Source organism: Chelonia mydas, chromosome 10 (genome assembly GCF_015237465.2).
Source record: "Chelonia mydas isolate rCheMyd1 chromosome 10, rCheMyd1.pri.v2, whole genome shotgun sequence".
In the NCBI taxonomy this organism is placed as follows: Eukaryota; Metazoa; Chordata; order Testudines; family Cheloniidae; genus Chelonia; species Chelonia mydas.
The window spans coordinates 64,829,656-64,850,737 of NC_051250.2; the positions used below are offsets into that span (position 1 = coordinate 64,829,656).

Sequence of the window (21,082 nt, forward strand, 5' to 3'; positions counted from 1 at the left end):
GTCTGTCTTACTCTACAGTTGTGCTCTCCCACGCCCTCCTCTTTCAGCCCTCTCCACTTCCCTGCCCTGGCTCCTTCCCTGTCCTCACTAGGTACTTGTTGACCTGAGCCCTTCCCAGATCTTGCAATCACTTACTCCCCTAACCCTCCAAACTTCTGTGCCCTCAATCCCGCACTACCCCCAACCTCTAAACTGCTTCTTTGCACCCCCCTCCCAGGAGTCTTCTTGAGAGGAGGGGCCTTGACAATCCTGTCCCCATCACAGGTTTCTGGGGGTGACCAGCTGGCCTGTGCCCCATCTTCTTTCTTCAGGGTGGCTGCTGAGGAGAGCCACTGCCCCGCAATCTGATGAGATACCACTATCGGGGGAGGCATTTTTTCCCTGTCTGCTGGTCCAGTGCAGCTGGCTCCCACACTTAGCCAGCTGAGCTCTACAACCCAGTCTTTTAAAGGCAGAGGTAGAAAGCCGCATCTGCAGCAGGATGGGGATTCCCTTTGGAGGTGATCCATATATGAGCAGAGGGAATCCTCTGACACTAAGGAAAGGATTTGAAAGGGCTTGAATGAGGGCTTCCTGCAGGATTAGGGCAAGGCCCCCAATATGGTAAGGGGGGACTAATTTCCTTTTGGGGGAAAGGGGTGGCAGTGGCAATTGACTTTTTGGGGGAAGTGAAGTTTCGTGAAACTCCATGTGTGACATTCCTCATCATTAAGGGCTTGTCTACACAGAGAAGTGAGTATGTAGTAGTTAGGTTAATCTACTTCCAAATTCACACTAATCCATACAAAGGTGCGCTTAGTGCGGAATAAGGGCATGTCTACACTTAAAATGTTACAGCAGCACAGCTGCAGCTGTGCCATTGTACTGCTTCAGTGTAGACCGGGGTGGGCAAACTACAGCCACAGGATTGCCCCCCACGGTGCTACAGGCCCCGCACTGCTGTCAGAAATGGCCGGCTCCAGGGCCCGGGGGGAGGGGGCGGGGGCAAAGGGCTCTGTGTGTTGCCCTTGCCTCCAGGCACTGCCCTCCCACCCGCAGCTCCCATTGGCCGCAGTTTCCTGTTCCTGGCCAATGGGAGCTTCAGGGGAGGTACCTGGAGGCGTGGCAAGGGCAGTGTGTGGAGCCCTGTGGCCCCCCCTCCCTGAGCTCTCTCCCGCAGTCCGCACCCCTCCTTCACCCCAACCCCCTTCCCTGAGCCCCCTCATACACCCTGCACCCCTTTTCTGCCCCAATCCATTGCCCTGAGCCCGTTCCTGCACACCACACCCCCTTCCATACCCCACACTCCCTCCCACACCCCAACCCCCTGTCCCGGCCCTGCATACAATTTCCCCACCCAGATGTGGTCCTCAGCCCAAAACGTTTGCCTACCCCTTGTGTAGACGCTGCCTATGCCAATGAGAGGGGTTGCCATCAGTATAGGTAATCCACCTCCCAAAGAGGTAGTAGCTAGATTGATGGAAGAGTTCTTCTGTCAACCTAGCACTGTATGTTAGAAGCTTGGTTGGCATAGCTGTGTCTCAGGGGTGTGGATTTTTCCCCTGAGAAAGGCTGGGGAAATGGAAATTGGAAACAGCATTTTTGGGGGTGGGGGGAAAGTTGGAGCCACATGTTGTATGTAGGACTCGGACTGTATTCAAAGTGTCAAAAATCCAACAAAATACGTGGTGTCACTTTATTTATTGGGAAACCTATGAAGCTAATGTGTCTTTAAGAAACATATTAAAATCTGCACACCTTGAAAATATGCTCCTCCAGATTTGTAAGCCATTAATTTAAAACAAATCCTCACAGGAAGTATGTAATACACCTAGGAAATTCTTTCTCCTGTTGATTTTGTAAGATAACTAGTGCCTTTTCAGCATGCCAGCATTTGTAGATACATTGGCTTTAGGACTGGGGGGAGTGAGATGTCTGACTGGGAAAGTTTCACAAGCGTCCATACTATGAGAGAGGTAGTTTGCCTGTATGGTTAAAGGGTTTTAGTTGTTTTGTTTGGTGCAACAGTTTCAGTGTGATTATTTCTTGCGGTAAGGTGTAAATATGGTTGCATCCGATGAAGTGAGCTGTAGCTCACGAAAGCTTATGCTCAAATAAATTGGTTAGTCTCTAAGGTGCCACAAGTACTCCTTTTCTTTTTGTAAATATGGAGCACATTTGTATTACAACCTTGAAGAAATGTTACTTTTAATGACACTGCTTTTTCTCTTTCCCTCCCTGTTTAATTACGGACTGTAGAGGCAGAAAAACTGGTGGTTGACTGACTGGATTTTGCTGACACTAATGTTTTTGCAGACACTTAATGAGAGAGAACAAGCTCCAAAACACTTACCAGATCTTGTGCCTGTCAGTGACAGATATATTTTCAGTGGTTTTGAGTTCTTGGGCTAAATCAGAGGTGGGCAAACTACAGCCGGCGACCGTCCTGCCCGGCCCATAAGCTCCCGGCCGGGGAGGATAGCCCCTGGCCCCTCCCCCACTGTCCCCCCTCTCCCGCAGCCTCAGCGCACCGCGCCACCAGCGCTCTGGCCTGCTGCTCCTGGCAGGCGGTGTGGCTGGCTCCAGCTGGGCAGCGGGGCTGCAAGCTCCTTCTGCTCTGAGCAGCATGATAAGGGGGTGGAGCGGTGGAGGGGTTGGATAAGCGGCAGGGGGTCCCGGGGAGCAGGGGGCGGTTGGATGGGACGGCGGTTCTGGCGGGAGGGCTGTCAAGGGATGGGGAACAGGAGGGCGGTTTGGGGCGGGGGTCATGGGAGGGGGCAGTCAGGGGACAAGGAGCAGGTGGGGTTGGGTGGGTTGGGGGTTCTGATGGGGGAAGTCGGGGGCGGTAAGTGGGAGGGGGTTGATGGGGGCGGGAGCCAGGCTGTTTGGGAAGGCACAGCTTTCTCTACCCAGCCCTCCATACAGTTTCACAACCCCGATGTGGCCCTTGGGCCAAAAAGTTTGCCCACCCTTGGGCTAAATTCACTGCTGGCTTAATCAGGAAAACTCCAGTGAAACTGAGGCTACTTTACACTAGAAAATTAGATTGACCCAGCTGTGTTGCTTGGGGGTGTGAAAAATCCACACCCCTGAGTGACATAATTAAGCCAGTCTGAGTCCCTGTGTAGACAGTGATATGTTGACAGATGAACCCTTCCTGTTCGCAAAGGTAGTGTCTACACTGAAGTGCTACAGCGGCACAGCTGCAGCTGGGCTGTTACTCTGGTTTTATACTAATGCAGATGGTAGCAGATTTTGGACCAGTGGCTCCTAAAAAGGAAGGCATGAGAGGTTCTTTCCATTTAAGACTATTCTTTTAGAGCTAACTTGGACTCTTTTGTTGGAATGTTTTCTTTAAAGATTGACGCTCCCTTTTCTCAAAAACCGAGATTAATAGAAGGCATTAAATATTTCATCATGACCTATTGTTGAACAACAGCATGGGCCTACAGAAAAGTAAAGTCTTGGGAGAGAATATCAAAGGATATGATGGGAATTTGGCATACCATTTTCTTTCAACTTCATATTTTTCTGCAGTAATAGTATTATGAAAGATCGGAATAAATACTCAAGTTTTTTTTCCTTTAGGCTATCACATCTTAATGTTCTACCCGATCAACCCTTACAGCTATGTGGGTTATTTTACAAATCAAGACCAACTTCAGCAAGGTAGTTCAGCATATGTCTAGCCTTTAAAGTCAGTGGCTCTATGCACATGCTTAAGGTTAGGCATATGGTTAATTACCTTGCTGAATTGGGCCGCCAGTGACTACTTAAATCTTAGGTTTCAGAGTAGCAGCTGTGTTAGTCTGTATCCGCAAAAAGAAAAGGAGTACTTGTGGCACCTTAGAGACTAACCAGTTTATTTGAGCATAAAAAAAAAAGCTTTCACATGAAAGCTTATGCTCAAATAAATTGGTTAGTCTCTAAGGTGCCCCAAGTACTCCTTTTCTTTTTACTTAAATCTTAACACAACAAAAATTGGGGTCAAGGTAAACACTTTGTTTTTAAGTCCATGGTCAGTGTCTATAACTGAATTATTTTTTTTGTCTATACAGTGAGGATTTAAAGGCAGTGGCAAGCCCTGAAGACAGAGAAACAAGAAGAAAGAAAGAGGAAAACGTTACTTTCACCCCTCTAACAGTTATCATATTTGTGGTAATCTGTTGTGCCATGCTACTCTTACTTTATTTCTTCTACAAATGGCTAGGTAAGAAGTAATATGTAATTCTCATTTGATTTCTTATTTAAATATATTTTCTCCTTGAATGCCATTGTTAAGTTTTTATGGAATTTAGTTTTATTTCAGAGTTGGAGTCAAAGTTCAGCTAACTTTTTTCTTTTTAAATAACTCCCCTCTCAATTTATTGAGGGAGCAGAGTAAAGCGAGTTTTTAAAAAAAAAAAAAAAAAGGGGGGGGGGGGGAAGGGTGAATGGAAAGGAGGCTGTCTCTGTCTCCCCCCGCCCCCACCTGCCAATTTGTTTCTCCATTAAGGTTGCCAAGGCAATAGTTATTTTGGATAAAGTATATGTGAGAGACGGTCCCTTGCCTTGACAGTAAAAAAAAAAAAAAAAAAAATAGTAGAGCATACAATGCCCCTTGTTCATCCTTGTAAAGCAGGGATCGGCAACCTTTGGCACGCGGCCCACCAGGGTAAGCCCCCTGGCAGGCTGGGCTGGTTTGTTTACCTGCTGCGTCCATAGGTTCAGCTGATCGCAGCTTCCGCTGGCCACGGTTTGCTGTCCCAGGCCATTGGGGGCTGCGGGAAGCGGTGCGGGCTGAGGGATGTGCTAGGTGCTGCTTCCTGCAGCCCCCATTGGCCTGGAATGGCGAACTGTGGCCAGCGGAAGCTGCGATTGGCTGAACCTGTGGATGCAGCAGGTAAACAAACCGGCCCGACCCGCCAGGGGGTTTACCCTGGCGGGTCATGTGCCAAAGGTTGCAATCCGTGTTGTAGAGGGAACATGGTAGCTGAATACTTGAAGCAACTTCTTACCTACATTTATGAGTTGTATCTAAACTCACTTTGGATTTGTAGTTTCATCAGATGTCTTGTGGTCGAGCCAAATGGCCTAAGTAAACCAGGTCTAATTGGACAAAGTTGGACATGCTGCCAATGACATAATTATCTTCCAGATGATGCAATCGTAAGGAAACTTTTGCGTGATCACCTGCTATTTTTCTCCCTGCCTCATTCAGTGGGTTGTGTAGTGAATGAAGCTGGTGTCTGCAGGATCCCTGCCTCATTTGTTACAGAAGTTGGAAGGGGTAGCAGGAAGAGAAAGGATGGTCTGGTTGTTAAGGCAGTTGAATGCTGCCTTGGAGAACTTGATTTTATTCCTGCCTCTGCCACAGAGTTCTGTGTGATGTTGACTGTAACTGGGTGGTCTACCCTTTTTACAGCCAGGAACCTGAGGCCAGCCAGCTCTGTTCTTAGGCAGAGCCCCTTGAACAGCATCTGGACCTGATAGAAAGAATTTATCAGACCCAGCTGGGAAGGGATTAGGTGATTGCCTAATGAGCACCTGATTCCTATAAGGGCTGGAGGAGCTATAGGAAGGAGATTGGCTCCTATGTCAGACCCTTGAGCAGGGGGACTACCCAGGCCTATAAGAAGGGTTGCCAGGAGCAGAGATGATCTGGCAAAAAGTCCCTTTGTCAGGGGAAAGTTAGCTGATGGATTTATGTTGAATTTGTTTGTTTTGTGGTTTTCTGATCATCAGTGCACCCAGTAAATGGTGTCCTGAATAAAAGGCCTAAACAGACTCCAGGCATGACGTTAATCCTTCCTGGGCTGGGGAAAGGTCTTGCCCAGAATTTCCATAGGTGGCCACTATGTGTTCCTCATTTTCTGGGTTGCCAACTTGAGACTCCTGCAATCTGATTTGCAGAAGTACTGAGTATTCACAACTGCAACAGAAGTCCATGGGAGTTCTCTTCTGAATACACTAAGTACTAAAAAACGCAAAGTACTTGGAAAAATTAGGTACTAGGTGTGGTGGGATCTCTACGGTGCAGCCTGGGGCTGTGGGACCACTGTGCTCCCTTAACTCTCAAGCATGGGCTGTCTCTCACAATGCTTTGCTAGTAACAAGCAGCAAACCCTTCCAGGCGCTGTTATCACTCAGCATAACCACATGTGGACCCCACACCGAGCTAGATTGTATGAATGCTCCCAGCGCCACTCATGAATCACACAGAGGCACCAGCCAAATCCCCCCAGCTTTGAACCTCAAGAATATACCGTCTTGTACTGCTCAAGATGAGCAGTGCAGATTTATTAATTAGTTCACCACTTTGTCGATTGAAAGTGGATATACACCAGCCTTTGTAAACCTAAGCAAACGCCCTTACCAAATACGTCAGGCAAACTCATTGGTAAAGATAAACAGTTAAATTTATTGACTGTGAAAGATAGATTATTAAGTGATAGGCAAAAAGTCAGAGTTAGTTACCAAAAGAAAATAAAATATAAGCAGGCAATCTAAACTCTCAATCCTATTAATCTAGATGTTACCCAGTCTAATCAGTTTTTCTCACCCCACTGGATATTGCAGTTCACAGTACACAGATCTCACTCTTGAAACCTGGGCCAGTCCCCTCTGTTGGAGTCTTCAGTTTCTAAGTGTCCTTGTTGCTTGTAGCGTAGGTGGGGGAAGGAGAAAGGCCAAGAAGTTGGCCCTTGTGTTAGTCCATGTGCTTGGAGAACACATGTCCAGGCATGTCTGGAGGGCATTGCTGAGTCTCCAAGCAAGGCTGAGCAATTCCCCTGGTGTGACCTTATGCAGGTGAGTCATTGAACTGTAATTGCCTTGCTGGGCAATGGCTGTTGATGATTGAGCCTCCGCTCCCCATGTGCAAAATGGGGATGGTAGTATCACGTCACCTCACAGGGAGATTAAAATAAATTAATGAGTGTAAAGATGATATGGTGAAAGCACCATAGAGAGACCCATGAAGGAACTAATAATTCTGTATACAGTGCAGGGTTTGGATGGTGTGCAGTAAATAATACATGGGATCGTATATTAAATGGCGAGGATAAAAATGAATATTGAATAGCTATCCATTCAGAGAGCACTGTCCATCCTGTGTGCTGAATGAGGCAGGGGTCCTGTAGAAAAAATGTTATAATTTGTGTAATTGAAGACTGCATCATAATGCTTATCTACAAGGAGGCTGAATTAAGGTTGCTCATGCAACCATAATAATTCTGGCACTTCCTAACTGCTTGAGTGCATATCTTTGCTACCTTAATGTTCTTGTTACATAAAAATACCTAATATAGGTTGCTTCTGGGTCTGTCTTTATTCTAAGCTTCTGGGTTGTTTGGTAAATTCCTTCCACATATCTGAATTTAGATAGCATTCTTGAGGGTTTTATTTGACATCCTTCCAATAGTTGGAGTGAACTCCTTCAGCAGGTTCATGTTGTGGCCTAAATGGTTTAAAAAAACCAGGAAATGCAAATCAGATGCTAATGCTCTAATTATCTGTTGGGCATGGAGGAAAAACAAACAAATAAGATGGTGTACTGAGGGAGTGTCTGCCTTAACTTGAATTTTAATGGTTTCTGTTACAACGATGGAACCTATTCACAAGCAGTTATTCACCTGGGGAATTTTTCACTCGTGTGTAAAGTTGCACAGGTTCATCGATTCTTGTAGGTGAAGGACCAGAGATGTCTAAATGGAAGAAGGGTTTTTTTTGGTATTTGATCTTTTTTATGGTACTTATAGAGGAAACTATTTTTAGGTACATAGTAGAACACACATTTAAGCTTGAATAAATTATGTTCATATAACACTGTCTAAAAATATATTATATATTAATTACATGATTAATAAATGTGTTTTGGTATAAATAGTCTTTTGAGGAAAACCATCTGCATATTAAGCCTGGTTATATATAACTGACTCATGAGGAACCTATTGTGTAAATCCTTATTCTACACACCAATGGCTTTGTGATGCTCTGCTCAGGACACCCAGAAGTGGAAGTCACTGTGTTAACCCCCTGCCTCAGCAAGTGAGAGCTGTGCTAAACTCTCTTGTCAGCTCCCTAACACTCCAGCCTGTCTGCCTTGCCAGCAAATTCCTTGAGATTCTGTCAGGCTAAACATTGCCTTGAAGGTAACAATCAGTGAACCCTAAGTTGTCCAGAGACATCTCCCTCTCCAAAATTATTAAATTTGCTGCCTCCAAAGAGATGGGGCACAAATCTGCCTGTTAACTTAGCTGAAAATTCACACTTTCTTCAGTACAACAGCACTGAGGTTTATAGTTTATGTAAAACTAAGAATAGGTTGAGTGGTAAAGAACATAGATTTAAGCGATACTAAGGAAGAGTAAAAGAGACAGGTATGGTTACAAACAAAACAAAAACCACACTTTCTAGGGACTAAAATTAAATTTTTAGCAAGTTACAATCTTGGCCTATGCAGTTTTTTTTTACTTACCTCAGGTTACCAGCATCTCTACCTTCCCAGGCAGGAGGAGCCAGTTTTCACAGAATCATAGGATGCTGTCCCCTTTGTTCCCTAAGTGATGGAAAACTAAAATGTCTTTTTGCCCCCCTTGTATTTCCCCAAAGTCCATTGTCTTTGTCTCAAGAGCAAGGAAGACTTCCTGGGGGTGGAGCTTCTGTCCCCCAGCGTGCTCACTTAGCTGTTTTCTGCTTACCTTGATTGCTTTGTTTACGTTCTATATAAATGTACTTTCATTATCCTCTGCCGATCAGACCGGTAAATCCCCATTCTTTTGTCCAGGGCAGGCTTATTTTATGCACTGCCTCTCAAATATGTTTTAAGAACATATTTCCAGGACGCATACATAATTGTTTATACACAACCCGTACATACATCATGCAATGAAATTCCTGACTAGTGCATCACCAGTTTACGTACGATATCTTAAAAGATACTGCCATCCTAATATGTTTCCAAAAGGTATGTTGGGGATAGTGAGTGTGTCAGGCCTGTTATGAGTTACAGTATAGTTGGCCCTCTGCTAGTGGGCACTGAGGGGCTCATAGGGGCACAGGCTAGGTAGAGCATAATAGGTCCTTTAGTGTTTAATCTATCTATTGGGCATGTCTGTGAAATATCCATTTCTATCAAAGTCTAACTTTTTTTAGCTGCTCCTGTTCAAGTAAGTGGGAGTTTCACCACTAACTTCCATGGTAACAGGCATGAGCCCTTCATTTGGGGTAGGATAAGACTGACTGGGAAACACAGTGTAACGACAAATAATTATCATGTCTTATTTGTTTGTTCACTTTTTCTGTTTTTCTGTTGCCTCTCCAAAACTCTAGGGACCTCTCAAAATTTGAAACGCAGAATTAATAACACACAATTTTTAGTACAATATTCTAGTTCATCAGGTTTTTTTTCCAAGTGATAGACTCCTAGGAAATTAAAGACACTCTATTTAACTATCTCATAAGAGCCCACCTGAATAATTTTCAGTCCTCTGCTCCAGAGGCACCAACTTTCTGATTTCCTGGGGGATGCTCTAGCCCTGCTCTGTCCCTAGCCCCACCTATATTCCACCCCTGCCCCCCACCCCTGAGCATGCTCCACCCTCCCCTTCCAGTGTCTGCTGCTGAGCACCTGATAAGCAGCAGGTGGGAGGTGCTGTGGGTGATGGGGAGGAGCTGATTGGCAGGGCCCTCCCGCCCACTGTGTTTTTTTTCTGTGGGTGCTCCAGCCCTGGAGCACCCACAGAGTTGGTGCCTATGCTCAGCCCCTCCACCTGTGAAATCCCAGCTTTCCTAAATGACTGCGAGAAAAGTTGAGTCTTGGAGTGTGCACACAAGGTTTACAAATCTAGGCTCTTGTGGCCCAAGGAAGGGATTGTTCTGTTTCTTAGTGGCATTGGTGCAAAGAAAACCACATGTGAGCATGAACTTTGTCTTTCCTTTGAAAATAATGTTTAAAACATTAAAATTCAAGTCTCTAGTTGACGGGAATTTTTACAGCATGGTACAAACCTTTCAAGTTTCAGTATTTTGTTTCAGAAAACCTATTGATACAATCTTGACTTAAAGAGGCATAAGTAATGCCATTATTCTGTTACTGTTGTCACAGGTATTTCCTAGCTCTTGGCTCCTTCCTGCCAGAGCATCTTTGTGTTGCATACATTTTGTCACTTATTTATTTTCGTTTTTCTTTCTTCTAGTGTATGTAATAATATCAGTTTTCTGCTTGGCATCTGCAATGAGCCTGTACAACTGTCTTTCTGCACTAATTAGAAAAATATCATTTGGGCAATGCAGGTATTGTACATCTCTTTACCTTGTTATGGTTTATTTGTTTTGGATATTTTTCTGTAGCTACTAAAACTCCTGGGAGGAAATGTGCTGATGGTTTGAAAAACTACTGTAAGCTTTAAGTTTTCAGCTGCTTATGTACAGTATCCCATATTTTAGATTTATAACACAAAGTAAGGGAGCCTAGGGGGTAAGATGGGGCTCTTTAATAAAACTAAAAATGCAAAACTTTTTAAAGTAGTGGTTCCTGAGTAGTCCTTACTTACTTCATTAGGACTACTGTTTGAGCAAGGAATACTAGCATAAAGAATCTGGGATGCTGAAAACCCATGGCTGAACAAACACGCCTATACTTTCTTGGTAGCAGTGGTGGGTTTAAATTGTAATGTCTGAGATGTATTTTTCAAGCTGTGTGTTACGGTCATATGGACTCATCTGTTTTCAGACATGCTGTGGCATTAGTGGTGAGCATGGAACTGCATGTGTGGCATGTAAATAATGAGTCTGCCTGATTGCACACTCTTCCTATTCCACCAGTCTCATTTTTACTACATTTAATTATAATTTTCTCTCTTTAACCTATTAAAAATGTTCCATGCACATTTCAAGCCATAACCGTCCTTCATTTGCACTGTTCTGTTAAATATCTATTTCTCCACGTTTCTATAATATACCAAAAGTCATGCAAGCTATGTTTTGGGTGCCTATCCCATAAATCTAAAATTCAAAACAAGCCCTGGATTGCCATAGGTACCCGTGCCTTTGCTTTTCTCCTGAGCTGTTGAGAGATTTGCAGTGTGATTACAAAGTTAGTAAATCTGGATTCTGCTGAAGCAAGTGGGCAGAGTGAGTTTCAAAATGAAGGACTCCTCAGAGAGGGAGTGCTTGTGAGCACCTCTGTTGAATTTAACTGTAAATTTTATGTGTTGTGTTGTGTTGTAGGCCTTTTTTGTATATAAGACAAATTAATTTAGCCATTTCATTTTTTAGGATTTCATGTTGCAACAAAAATATTGAAGTGAGACTTATTTTTCTTGCTGGATTCTGCATAGCAACAGCTGTTGTTTGGGCAGTGTTTCGAAATGAAGATAGGTATGTGATGATTTTGGAGAAAATGTTGAAAGGTGTAATGAAAATAACTCAAATGTATAAATCCCCTATCCATAGAGAGTCCTGCAGCACAGTGTTCTTTCTAAGTTTTTGTTGTTAGTTTTTAAAAAGTATATAAAACTTTACTAAACTTAATAAACAGATGAATGAAAAGAACTGGTAACATTAAAACAAAGCTATACAATTCATGTGTATATGGTTATTTGTAGTTACTAATAAAATAAATTCATAGTGGTGAGGGGGAAACATAATTCCTTCTTACTTAATGGAAGAATAAATAATAGAATATCAGGGTTGGAAGGGACCTCAGGAGGTCATCTAGTCCAACCCCCAGCTCAAAGCAGGACCAATCCCCAACTAAATCATCCCAGCCAGTGTTTTGTCAAGCCTGACCTACTGAAAGAAGGAGGAAAAAAGGAAGAAAGAAGGATGCAAAAACAGGAACATGTTTGGGAAAAGACTGACTAAGCTAATAAGTCTTCCACTACCATTCTCAACTAAAAACAAATCTCTTGACCCTGATGACTTGAAGCCTTGTGCAGAACAACATATAAGGCTAATATTAGCCTCAAGAAGCAAAGCTAAAAGAGCTGGCATACCATGGGTTGGCACAAAGTATAGCTCTACTAGTCTTTGTGGCTGAGATTTTTTTGGGGAAAAGAGAGTGTACATATGTGAGGGGTGGTGGCAGCTGTTTCATCAGAATCTTCCCATCCAGTTCATCTGTGCAGTTGATGTACTCTACAGCATGCTGGTCAGGGGAGTCTGACAATTCTATCAGAGGAGGTTGCTCATGTGTAAATGGGCTATCTTGAAATAAATCTCCAGGTTTTCATTAACACTGCTTCCAAACAGCTAACTTACTGAAAATTAATGTTCATATTGCAGGATGGATTGTTTACACATAAGCTCAGTGCTGCAGTTTATAAAGACAAATTCTACATATTAGTGCTTTCCCAGTGGCTTAATTGAGGAAGGAAATGAGGAATTCCTGAGTTAATTTTGGTATGAGTAAGGAGATAGATCTCAGTACTTCAGCTTCCTGGCATTGCAATGATTTAAGATTACTCTGTTAATGTTCCATAAGTTGCTTAAATGCTGAAAAAAACTTGATAACTAAAAAATAATGCACTAAGTGAATTTAGAATACGATATAATTTGTGCAGAGCAATTTATCTTGAGCTGCTGGCATGAATGTAACACAAACTATGTATTTTCCCCATACCAGCAAAACTGCAGTTGTCTGATTGCATATGCAGTGGTGGAAACATGAAATAGTGAGGTGGTGTGAAGGTGCAGATCCCTGTCAGTAGCAGGCTCCAGGAGCAGCTTTCAAATACAGCTCTGAGGTGAAAAATTGGGCTTCAAGGTGATGAGCACTTTTTGAAAGGTGCTGAAGAACCCTCAACTTGAAGGGATCTCAGTGGGAATTAGGGATACTTGGCATTTCTGATCAGGCCCTTAAATGGACACCATGAACTTGAAATCTACTCTTAAAATAAGTTCAAAGTAGTTTCGGGTACTGCACTAGTACCTGAGTTCCACTGGCCATTTTTGTGGGGCTTACAACCATATTTTCCCATTTTTAAAAAAAACTTTCTTCTCCCCCACACAATTGGGGAAACTTACTAAGATTCCAATCCTGAAACTTCTTTCGAGTGAATTGACTACTGCAGCCCTGCAGATTTCCACTGAGGCTCAGCATGGGCACAGCAGCCTACCCATTTCCAAGAAGTTGCAGGAAGGAAGCCTGATTGCTTATACATGGTGAATAGGAAACTGACTATATACAAAATTTGAATATTTTTGCTCCTTTTTCCATTAAAGTAGTCTTAAATATTATCTGTTACAATAGCAGATAAAAGACTTAGTTAGAAGTGTGACTTCATAAGTTAAGACAGTGCTCCATGAATGAACATCAATAAGTAGGTACAAAAACTAGACTTCAGTCATTGTTATAATATCTTGCTGTAAGATTATAGAATTTGGCTTTTCTTCCAACAAGACCAAACAAACCTACAGTACTCTGAAAATATAGAAAAATAAAATGTAAAGAAGGTTCATTTTTTATTTGTAGGTGGGCTTGGATTTTACAAGATATCTTGGGAGTTGCTTTCTGCCTAAACTTTATTAAAACACTGAAAATGCCCAACTTTAAGGTACAGTAAACAGTTTACCTAAATAAAGCATGTTGGTATGCACGCAGAAATACTAATAACCGGAGGTAAATTAAAGAATGAAAAAGAATGTTTCCTTTTCTCCAAAAACATTAAAGTTAGCAAAAGGACTCACCAGAATGTTCTTTTTATAAATCATAAACTAAAACTACCAATAGAAAATGTTTTCATAAATTTTATGAGAGAATATTAAAGGTAACTTCTAGGCATTTAGTAAGGATTGATGTATTAATGAGAATTATCATGCAGTCTTTGAAAATTTGTGTTTAATGTTTCCTTCTCTGTTTGCCAGTCATGTGTGATACTTCTAGGTCTTCTTCTTTTGTACGATGTATTTTTCGTCTTCATAACTCCATTTATCACCAAGGTAGGTCCACAGTTTTGATAGATTTGTGGTATGGATGCCTGCTGGTGCATTTTATATTTTGTGGATTGAATTTTATGCATTTAAATATTGTCCGGACATGGCTACCATTCTAGATGCTCAAAGTCTGTTACTCCCAAGAGTTTGTCTGTTAAGTAATTTCTCCTCAGTTTCTCAGTCTACCAACATCTAAATGAAGGGTTGCACAGGAATGTTTGTCTCATTAATTTAAACTTCAAAACAAAGGGGAAAGAATGGAAACAATGTAGCGAAAATAAGGTGGATCCAAGCAAAATGCAGCCTAGGGGGTGGGGATGAGTAGCAGTAGATACATCCAAAGGGATTATAGTAGAAATAGGAGGTAAGGAGCATTGATATAATGGCAGGGGAAGGGAACCAGTCTCAGGATGGTCATTAATCCTTCAAAAATTGATCTCACAGTAAATTATTGTATATCTGTTTTGTGCTATAGCCCCCAAAAACCTGCTCAGTTTTTACTTGCTATAGTCGACATTCTAATAAATGCTGTCAGTGTCATACAGCAGCCTGCTGTTTTCCAAATTCTCAGTTTTATTACTGCATTCTGTCTAAATTCTGACTTTTATTACTGTACCCCATCCTTTGCTTTCAGACCCTTATGTATCAGTTGAGGTTCTGGCGCTTTGTAGAACGCAGATTCTTTAACGTGCTATGGCACAAATTACTTGCAAGTGCCCACATTTCAAAGTAGAAAGAACAAGGATACAATGGCAGAGGAGTAGATTGCTGACAGATTCTTCAGCTAAATAAAACTTTAGCTGCTTTCATCAGAAAACAAACTATAGTAGCCAGTTTAGGTCTGACTGTGTTTTTAATACAAAACAAAAGCATAAATCTTTACTTCATTAATCTGTGCACTTCACTGGAATTTGAACAGCTTCTGGTTTGGATCAGGGCATTCCATTTTGAATGGGTTTGCTGGATGATGTCCTGGACAAAATAATCCTTCATACAGTAGTACATTAAGATGATTATAGGACACTGAGGTGCAAGCAGCAATTCTATCTGTAATATTGAAGTGTTACACTATATACTTAAATAAGTATTAATTCACTAATTTAAAAATAACCTTAAATTTCAGAATGGGGAAAGTATAATGATTGAAGTTGCAGCTGGTCCTTTTGGAAACAGTGAAAAGGTATGAATAGTCTTTTTCTGGAGTATGAATGCAATGTGAATACATATGTGCAGGATATTACACTAACTGAATTAGCTATGGAAAGTCAGTAAATTCAAGTAGCTTTTCGGTATAATTTCTCACAAAATATAGCCAGCTTTTGCTACTTTTGTTTAAGTATTAAATACCTGTTGACTTGGGTTTGATCCTAGAATGATGGAAACTTGGTGGAAGGCCCTGCTGAACGCTCAGCTCCCCATGAGAAAGTAAGGATTGTATTTCAGATATGTTCACTGGACTTTAAATTGCATCCTCTGAAAAGGCTATTCTTTTGGGGAAAACCTGACTCTCAAAATTTTCCTCTTCAGGGCCTGGATATCATTGTTCGTCAGTAGCTCATAGTCAGGATAACAATGCATATCTAATATTCCCATTGTTTGTGGTTACATTGTTCTTAATTTTTTTCACTTTATATGATCTGTAAAATTGCAAATCCATTTTTTTCTACTCTAAATCTTAAAATCACATTTTAAACACTCAGTTTGTTGGTTCCTGTTTTCTTAATTCAGGTTCTTCCTAATTTGATGTTTTTCAGAAACTAGATGAATAAGTAGTTCTAATAACATTTTAATGTTTCTTTAAAAAAATTATACGATTTAGATTGGATTTATGTGGGATTTAAAAATATTGTTTTACAGTTACCAGTCGTTATTAGGGTACCTAGACTTGAATACTCTGCACTGGCGTTATGTGGAATGCCATTTTCACTACTGGGTTTCGGGGACATCATTGTACCAGGTAAAGAAATAGTTTTGTTTATAGCTGCCAAAAACATCTGTGAACCTTTTTCATAATAACCTGATTTTCAAAGTGGATTTTCTATATTTCAGGCCTGCTCCAGAGTTTAATTCTGATTTCTAGCTTTTGATCTATGTACATGCACTGTAAAACAATCTGTATTTTTATAATCGTCTGTAGTCTAAGTACAATTGGTATTTTAAGATTTGTAAAACAATCTGCTTTTATATATATAATTGTTTTACAAATATATATTTTCATGGCACTTGTATTTGTAGAATATAGTGCCATTAATAATCAGGATCAGTGATCTTAAATCAAGCTGGTTTTTACAGGAAATGTAACATGGCAAAGGATTATCATCACTTAATTTCTAATTATATGATGTATGGTACAATACAAAATCCTCATTTTAAAAGAGCAATTTATACTACATAAAATTATTTCTACAGTGTTTATAGAAAGAGAAAATATATTTGCATTTTAATCAACATCGTAATAATAATTAGCTCTCCATCAGTAGATCTCACAGCACTTTACAAAAGATTAGAAGGGCTTATCTTGTGAAAACCTGAGTTCTGCACCTGGCTCTGCCATGGACTTTCTTTGAGACCTTGGGGAAATCACTTAACCTCTGTCTGACTTTCTCATCTGTAAAATATGAGTGTTAATTTTTCTCTACTGTCCTGAGGCAAAATTTAATTCAAGTGTGTTGAGAGTCTTTGATGGAAGGCACTGCATACGTGCAAAGTATTGGGTGTTTGTTACCACTGTGCAGATCTGTCGCTTATATTAAGTGGAAAGCACATTAGCTCATTTAAATGGGGATATTGACTTTAGAGACAGGCTTATTCTAGAGCCATGTCTACACTGCAGGTGCTATAGCAGCATAGCTATAGCATCATAGCCATGCCACTGTGATTCAGTACAGTGATGGAAGGGGGTTTTCTGAGCAACACTAGCTAGGTCAACAGAAGAATGCTTCTGTTGAACTAACTCTGTCTACTCTGGGGTTAGGTTGGCATAGCTACGTGAGTCAGGTGTGGATTTTTCACACCCGTGAGCACAGTAGCTATCTTGATGTATGTTTAAGTATAGACCTGGCCTAAGATTTCTTAAATAAAACTAATTGTCTTCTAGCTGTCCACGGTATTTAACTTAACTATAAAATTGTAACTGTTTTCTTCCATATTGTTGCTCTAATGGGAAGTATGAATGTAAATTCATGTTATGGCAACTTAAACTTCTTCCAATAAATACTTTCTGCATGTTCTATCTTTAGGTCTCCTGGTTGCCTATTGTCGAAGATTTGATATTCAGACAAGATCGTCTTCTGTATATTATGTTTCCTGCACCATAGGTAAATAATTTTAATACAGTATTTTGGCAAAGTGTATTTTTCTGTAAACTGCTTTTGTGAGATTACTAGATCATTTTCTTCAATTTTACAAAAGTGAATACTGCCAATATTTTAATCTCTAGTTTTGTTTTACTTGTCTGTCTCTGAGTTGCATCGTTATAGAAATCAGTACTCTTGAAAATGTCAATGAATATTTAAAGTGTACTGAAATTACTATTTTTGCACATTTACATAAACAAATGGAAAATCCTGTAATAGCTATAGTATTAGTCCTGTATGCAAGGGATATCTGTAATACATTGAGTTATGTACTGCTGTATACTATTCAGTAGCTGTCCTGAATTTTTTTTAATAGCTTATGCTGTTGGCATGGTGTTGACTTTTGTTGTTCTGGCACTGATGAAGATGGGACAACCAGCTCTTCTCTATTTGGTACCATGTACACTCCTTACCAGCTCACTTGTTGCCTGGAGACGCAAGGAGATGAAGAAGTTTTGGCAAGGTAGCAGCTATCAGGTAAGTAGAATACATTCAAAACTGTCAAAACAGTTTTGTAACTTTGTGTGTATTCTTCCTTGAATAAGTATGTGGTAATATATTAGTAGCCAGTCACTTTACATCTGTATTAGTGGTGCTTATTGCATTTCTTTAATTAACAGAAAAAGCCTTTTGTAGAAGCTAAGTATATTTTAGTCTATAAGTCAACTTGATAGAACAAGATTTAAAGGAAAATACAGATATTTGGCTCAGTCCAGTAATATGAAAAATCAAAACAGATGACATTTTTCACATGAATACAATAGGAGTTGTGCCAGAATGTGTATTATTTTCAACACTTTGCATCAAGATGATGGCTCAAAGATACTATCATTTGGAACACTGAATATGGCACCTAAATGTTAAATTGGAAACCAGTTTCCAGTCTGCAATAGTTTTGTATTAGAATACACTTTTAAAAAAAAAAATTGGACACACATTAACATTAGTTTAGAAACTAATATCTAATGTTTTCTGCATTGGTCTTATGCTGTCATGATCACAAATGCCATTCTGCAACAAAGTGACCATTTGTGACGGGGGGGGGTTTAGAAATATCAATTACAATCAAAATCTTGTCTCACTGTGTCAGCACAAAGCAGTTGTAAACTGACACTTTGAGGATTTCCCCTGCCTAAATTGATTCTTTCTTGGGTGGTGAGAATTATAGTGGCTCATATGCCATTCACCTCTTGGCTGCTGGCACAAGGCACCAGGCCCATGGAAAGGGGTAACAGAGAGAGCATCTCTGTGTCCCTGCAATCTCTTGGGAGCTGTTGGTAGCTAGCATATGTAAAAAGAGCTTTGATGTTACTCTGATTTATTTTGGGAACTGGCTCAGCAGTAGGACAATCCAAGAATACTGGGAGAATTTAAAGGTGCCTTAAAGCCATCTTTGTATCTCCTTCCACGGGGTTGTGTGGTAGCTCTGGCCAGAATATGGACCGCTATTTTCAAGAACAATTGATTTATGTTGAGAGAAATTGCTCTTACTAACTGACTTTCAGATAGCTGTGTTAAGGAAAGCGGGAAGAATTTTTTTTTGCTAATATATAATATAGGATGACACTCATCCAGGTGTAGAGCTGACATGGCATGGAGGTAACCTCTCTACATTGCCTGTCTGCTGCCTCTGGGAGTAGAGAGTTATAGTTAACTTCATTCAGAGAGAACAATATAATGTTCCTCACTTAAGTTGTTAGTAGGTTTGGTCTAAAAACTTCTAGTTTTTTAGCTACCAAAAATTTTCCTCACACTTCCTCTAACAAAATTCATACTTGGAAGGTTTATGTTGCCATAGTAGTTATTTTATGTACTTTTTCAATGGTGGGGTTGGTTTGTTTGTTTGTTTTTAGGATTAAAACTGCTCTGAACTTGGCCCTGTTATTGGGTCAAAGTTTGGCGCGCACACACAAATTTATTTACATATTGGAGATCTGGCTGAGATTTAAACATTCTGTGTGATCTTAATGAGACACTTACTCAATTTCTTCCGTATAGTTTTAGGATTTCTTTGCCTTTATTTCACCCAATTTATATTTTTAAGAGGATCTTATTCAATGCATCTTCAGATTCAGAGAATCCTATATATAGCTCAGATCTTTATTACATAGTTTAACTTCCTGCAGTATATGCATATTCTGTATTTTGAACTAGAAATGGTTTCTTTACATACCTTTTTATTTTTTAAAAAATATATTGGGGCCAAATCTTCAGTCACTAATGCTCAGTGCAGCTGGAGGAAAGGTGTGTTTTCAGCCACCTTTCGAGTAAACTTGAGGCCTCTGGGGGCTGAAATAGCACTGGAATTCATTAGCTGGAGCAGTCCTTACTGGGCTGGATGGGGACCCTTGATGTACCTGCTGCACACGCTTTATGCCTGTGAGGATTCGCCCACACTGAGAAAATCACCTTTGAAGATGCCTAATATCTTGTCATTAATGTAAGCTAGACTTAGTCATTTGACACAATAGCTCTGGTTTTCTAGATGCTGTTATCACTAAATAATTCTTTTGTTGTTAGTTTTGTCTTGAAACATTCCTGTTGTATATGACTGTAATAATGGAGTGAATTTCATTTAGGTGTTGGACTCCTCCAGGACGCCTTTGCTACAAGGTGTGATATAGTCTTCTTTTAGTGAAATTTGTATTAACCTGCTCATCCGTTCTTTTCTTTTGCTTTCTTTTTTTCAGTCTTTTTTTCCACCTGCTTTCCTTCCATTTTTGGATATAATTCATTTAAAATATAAGGCAGATGAGAACTTCTGATTATATACTTTAAGAAGTATAAGAGTCATGAAGATTTCAGCCTTAATGTGGAATTTGAATAATTAGGCAAACTACTGGTAATAACTGTATCAAAAATGAGTATTACTAAAGGACAGAGTCTGCCCCCCCCTCCAAAAAACAACAACCAAAAAACAAATTGTACACATTTTCTTCAGTAACTTAGCTACCTTTTCACTCAGGTAGGGTAATGGCAGCGGCAGCAGCCACTTTCCACTACATTTTCACAGAAATAAAAACATGTCATGGAACTAACTGAAGGATGTCCTTCTGTTGTCTTTCCCCTAACAACCCCCATCCTTTGTCAAAAATTAAAGTATGCCCTTTTTTGACAGAGGGTGAGAATGTTTTAAAAATTCTAACATGTAAAATTGAAGACATATTACGAGAGTTATTCTGCTCTCTAGGTATCACATTTTTCCTGAGAGTATTGTTAAACTTAGTCTAAATTCAGGGCACATGCAGGCTGAGAGCAAGTGGAAGCATGTTTCATAAGAGTGGTGGAGAGGCCTTGTGTACCTCACTACTACTCAATACACCAGATCTCCATGGATGCCATGAGAGTCACTGGATTGGTGTTTGATTACACTGCTTGCTATCCTTACCTGTATGATACCCCACAGATATTTCCATCTGGCTCAGTGCCTCATATAATTCTTGTATACTACTGTCTGTGTGTGAATATTCTCTCATAGTCATTACTAGGTAAGAGCTTCCATGTCCAGCCATATATTGTGCTGCCTTTCTTGACTGTCTTGGATCCTGTGATGACCATGGTTCAGCACAGTACCCTGCCTCTTATTTGTTACACATCTTTTCAAAGCTTACAGGAGGATGATTAAGCAGTTTTATTCCAAAGCCTGAGATGAGTATCTTCACCCTGGTCTACACTGGGGGGTGGGGATCGATCTAAGATTACGCAACTTCAGCTACATGAATAACGTAGCTGAAGTTGACATACTTAGATCGACTTACCGTGGTGTCTTCACCACAGTGAGTCCACTGCTGCCGCTACTCCGTCGACTCTGCCTGCGCCTCTCGTGACGC

General features: G+C 40.7%; 1 protein-coding gene across 4 annotated transcripts in view; it reads left to right on the forward strand.

Moving 5' to 3' along the window:
* Nucleotides 1–21,082, forward strand: part of SPPL2A (signal peptide peptidase like 2A) — a 48,909-nt gene that overhangs the window by 20,117 nt on the left and 7,710 nt on the right. The window contains exons 6-16 of one of the 4 annotated variants that reach the window (XM_037911624.2): nt 4,038–4,189; nt 10,158–10,254; nt 11,239–11,340; nt 13,436–13,517; nt 13,828–13,902; nt 15,020–15,076; nt 15,268–15,321; nt 15,754–15,853; nt 17,136–17,213; nt 17,569–17,729; nt 19,832–19,865. In XM_037911624.2, the coding sequence (XP_037767552.1) occupies nt 4,038–4,189; nt 10,158–10,254; nt 11,239–11,340; nt 13,436–13,517; nt 13,828–13,902; nt 15,020–15,076; nt 15,268–15,321; nt 15,754–15,853; nt 17,136–17,213; nt 17,569–17,729; nt 19,832–19,865 (992 nt within the window). The remainder of the gene's footprint in view (nt 1–4,037; nt 4,190–10,157; nt 10,255–11,238; nt 11,341–13,435; nt 13,518–13,827; nt 13,903–15,019; nt 15,077–15,267; nt 15,322–15,753; nt 15,854–17,135; nt 17,214–17,568; nt 17,730–19,831; nt 19,866–21,082) is intronic. The other 3 variants (XM_037911623.2, XM_037911626.2, XM_037911625.2) reach the window with 3 other exon arrangements.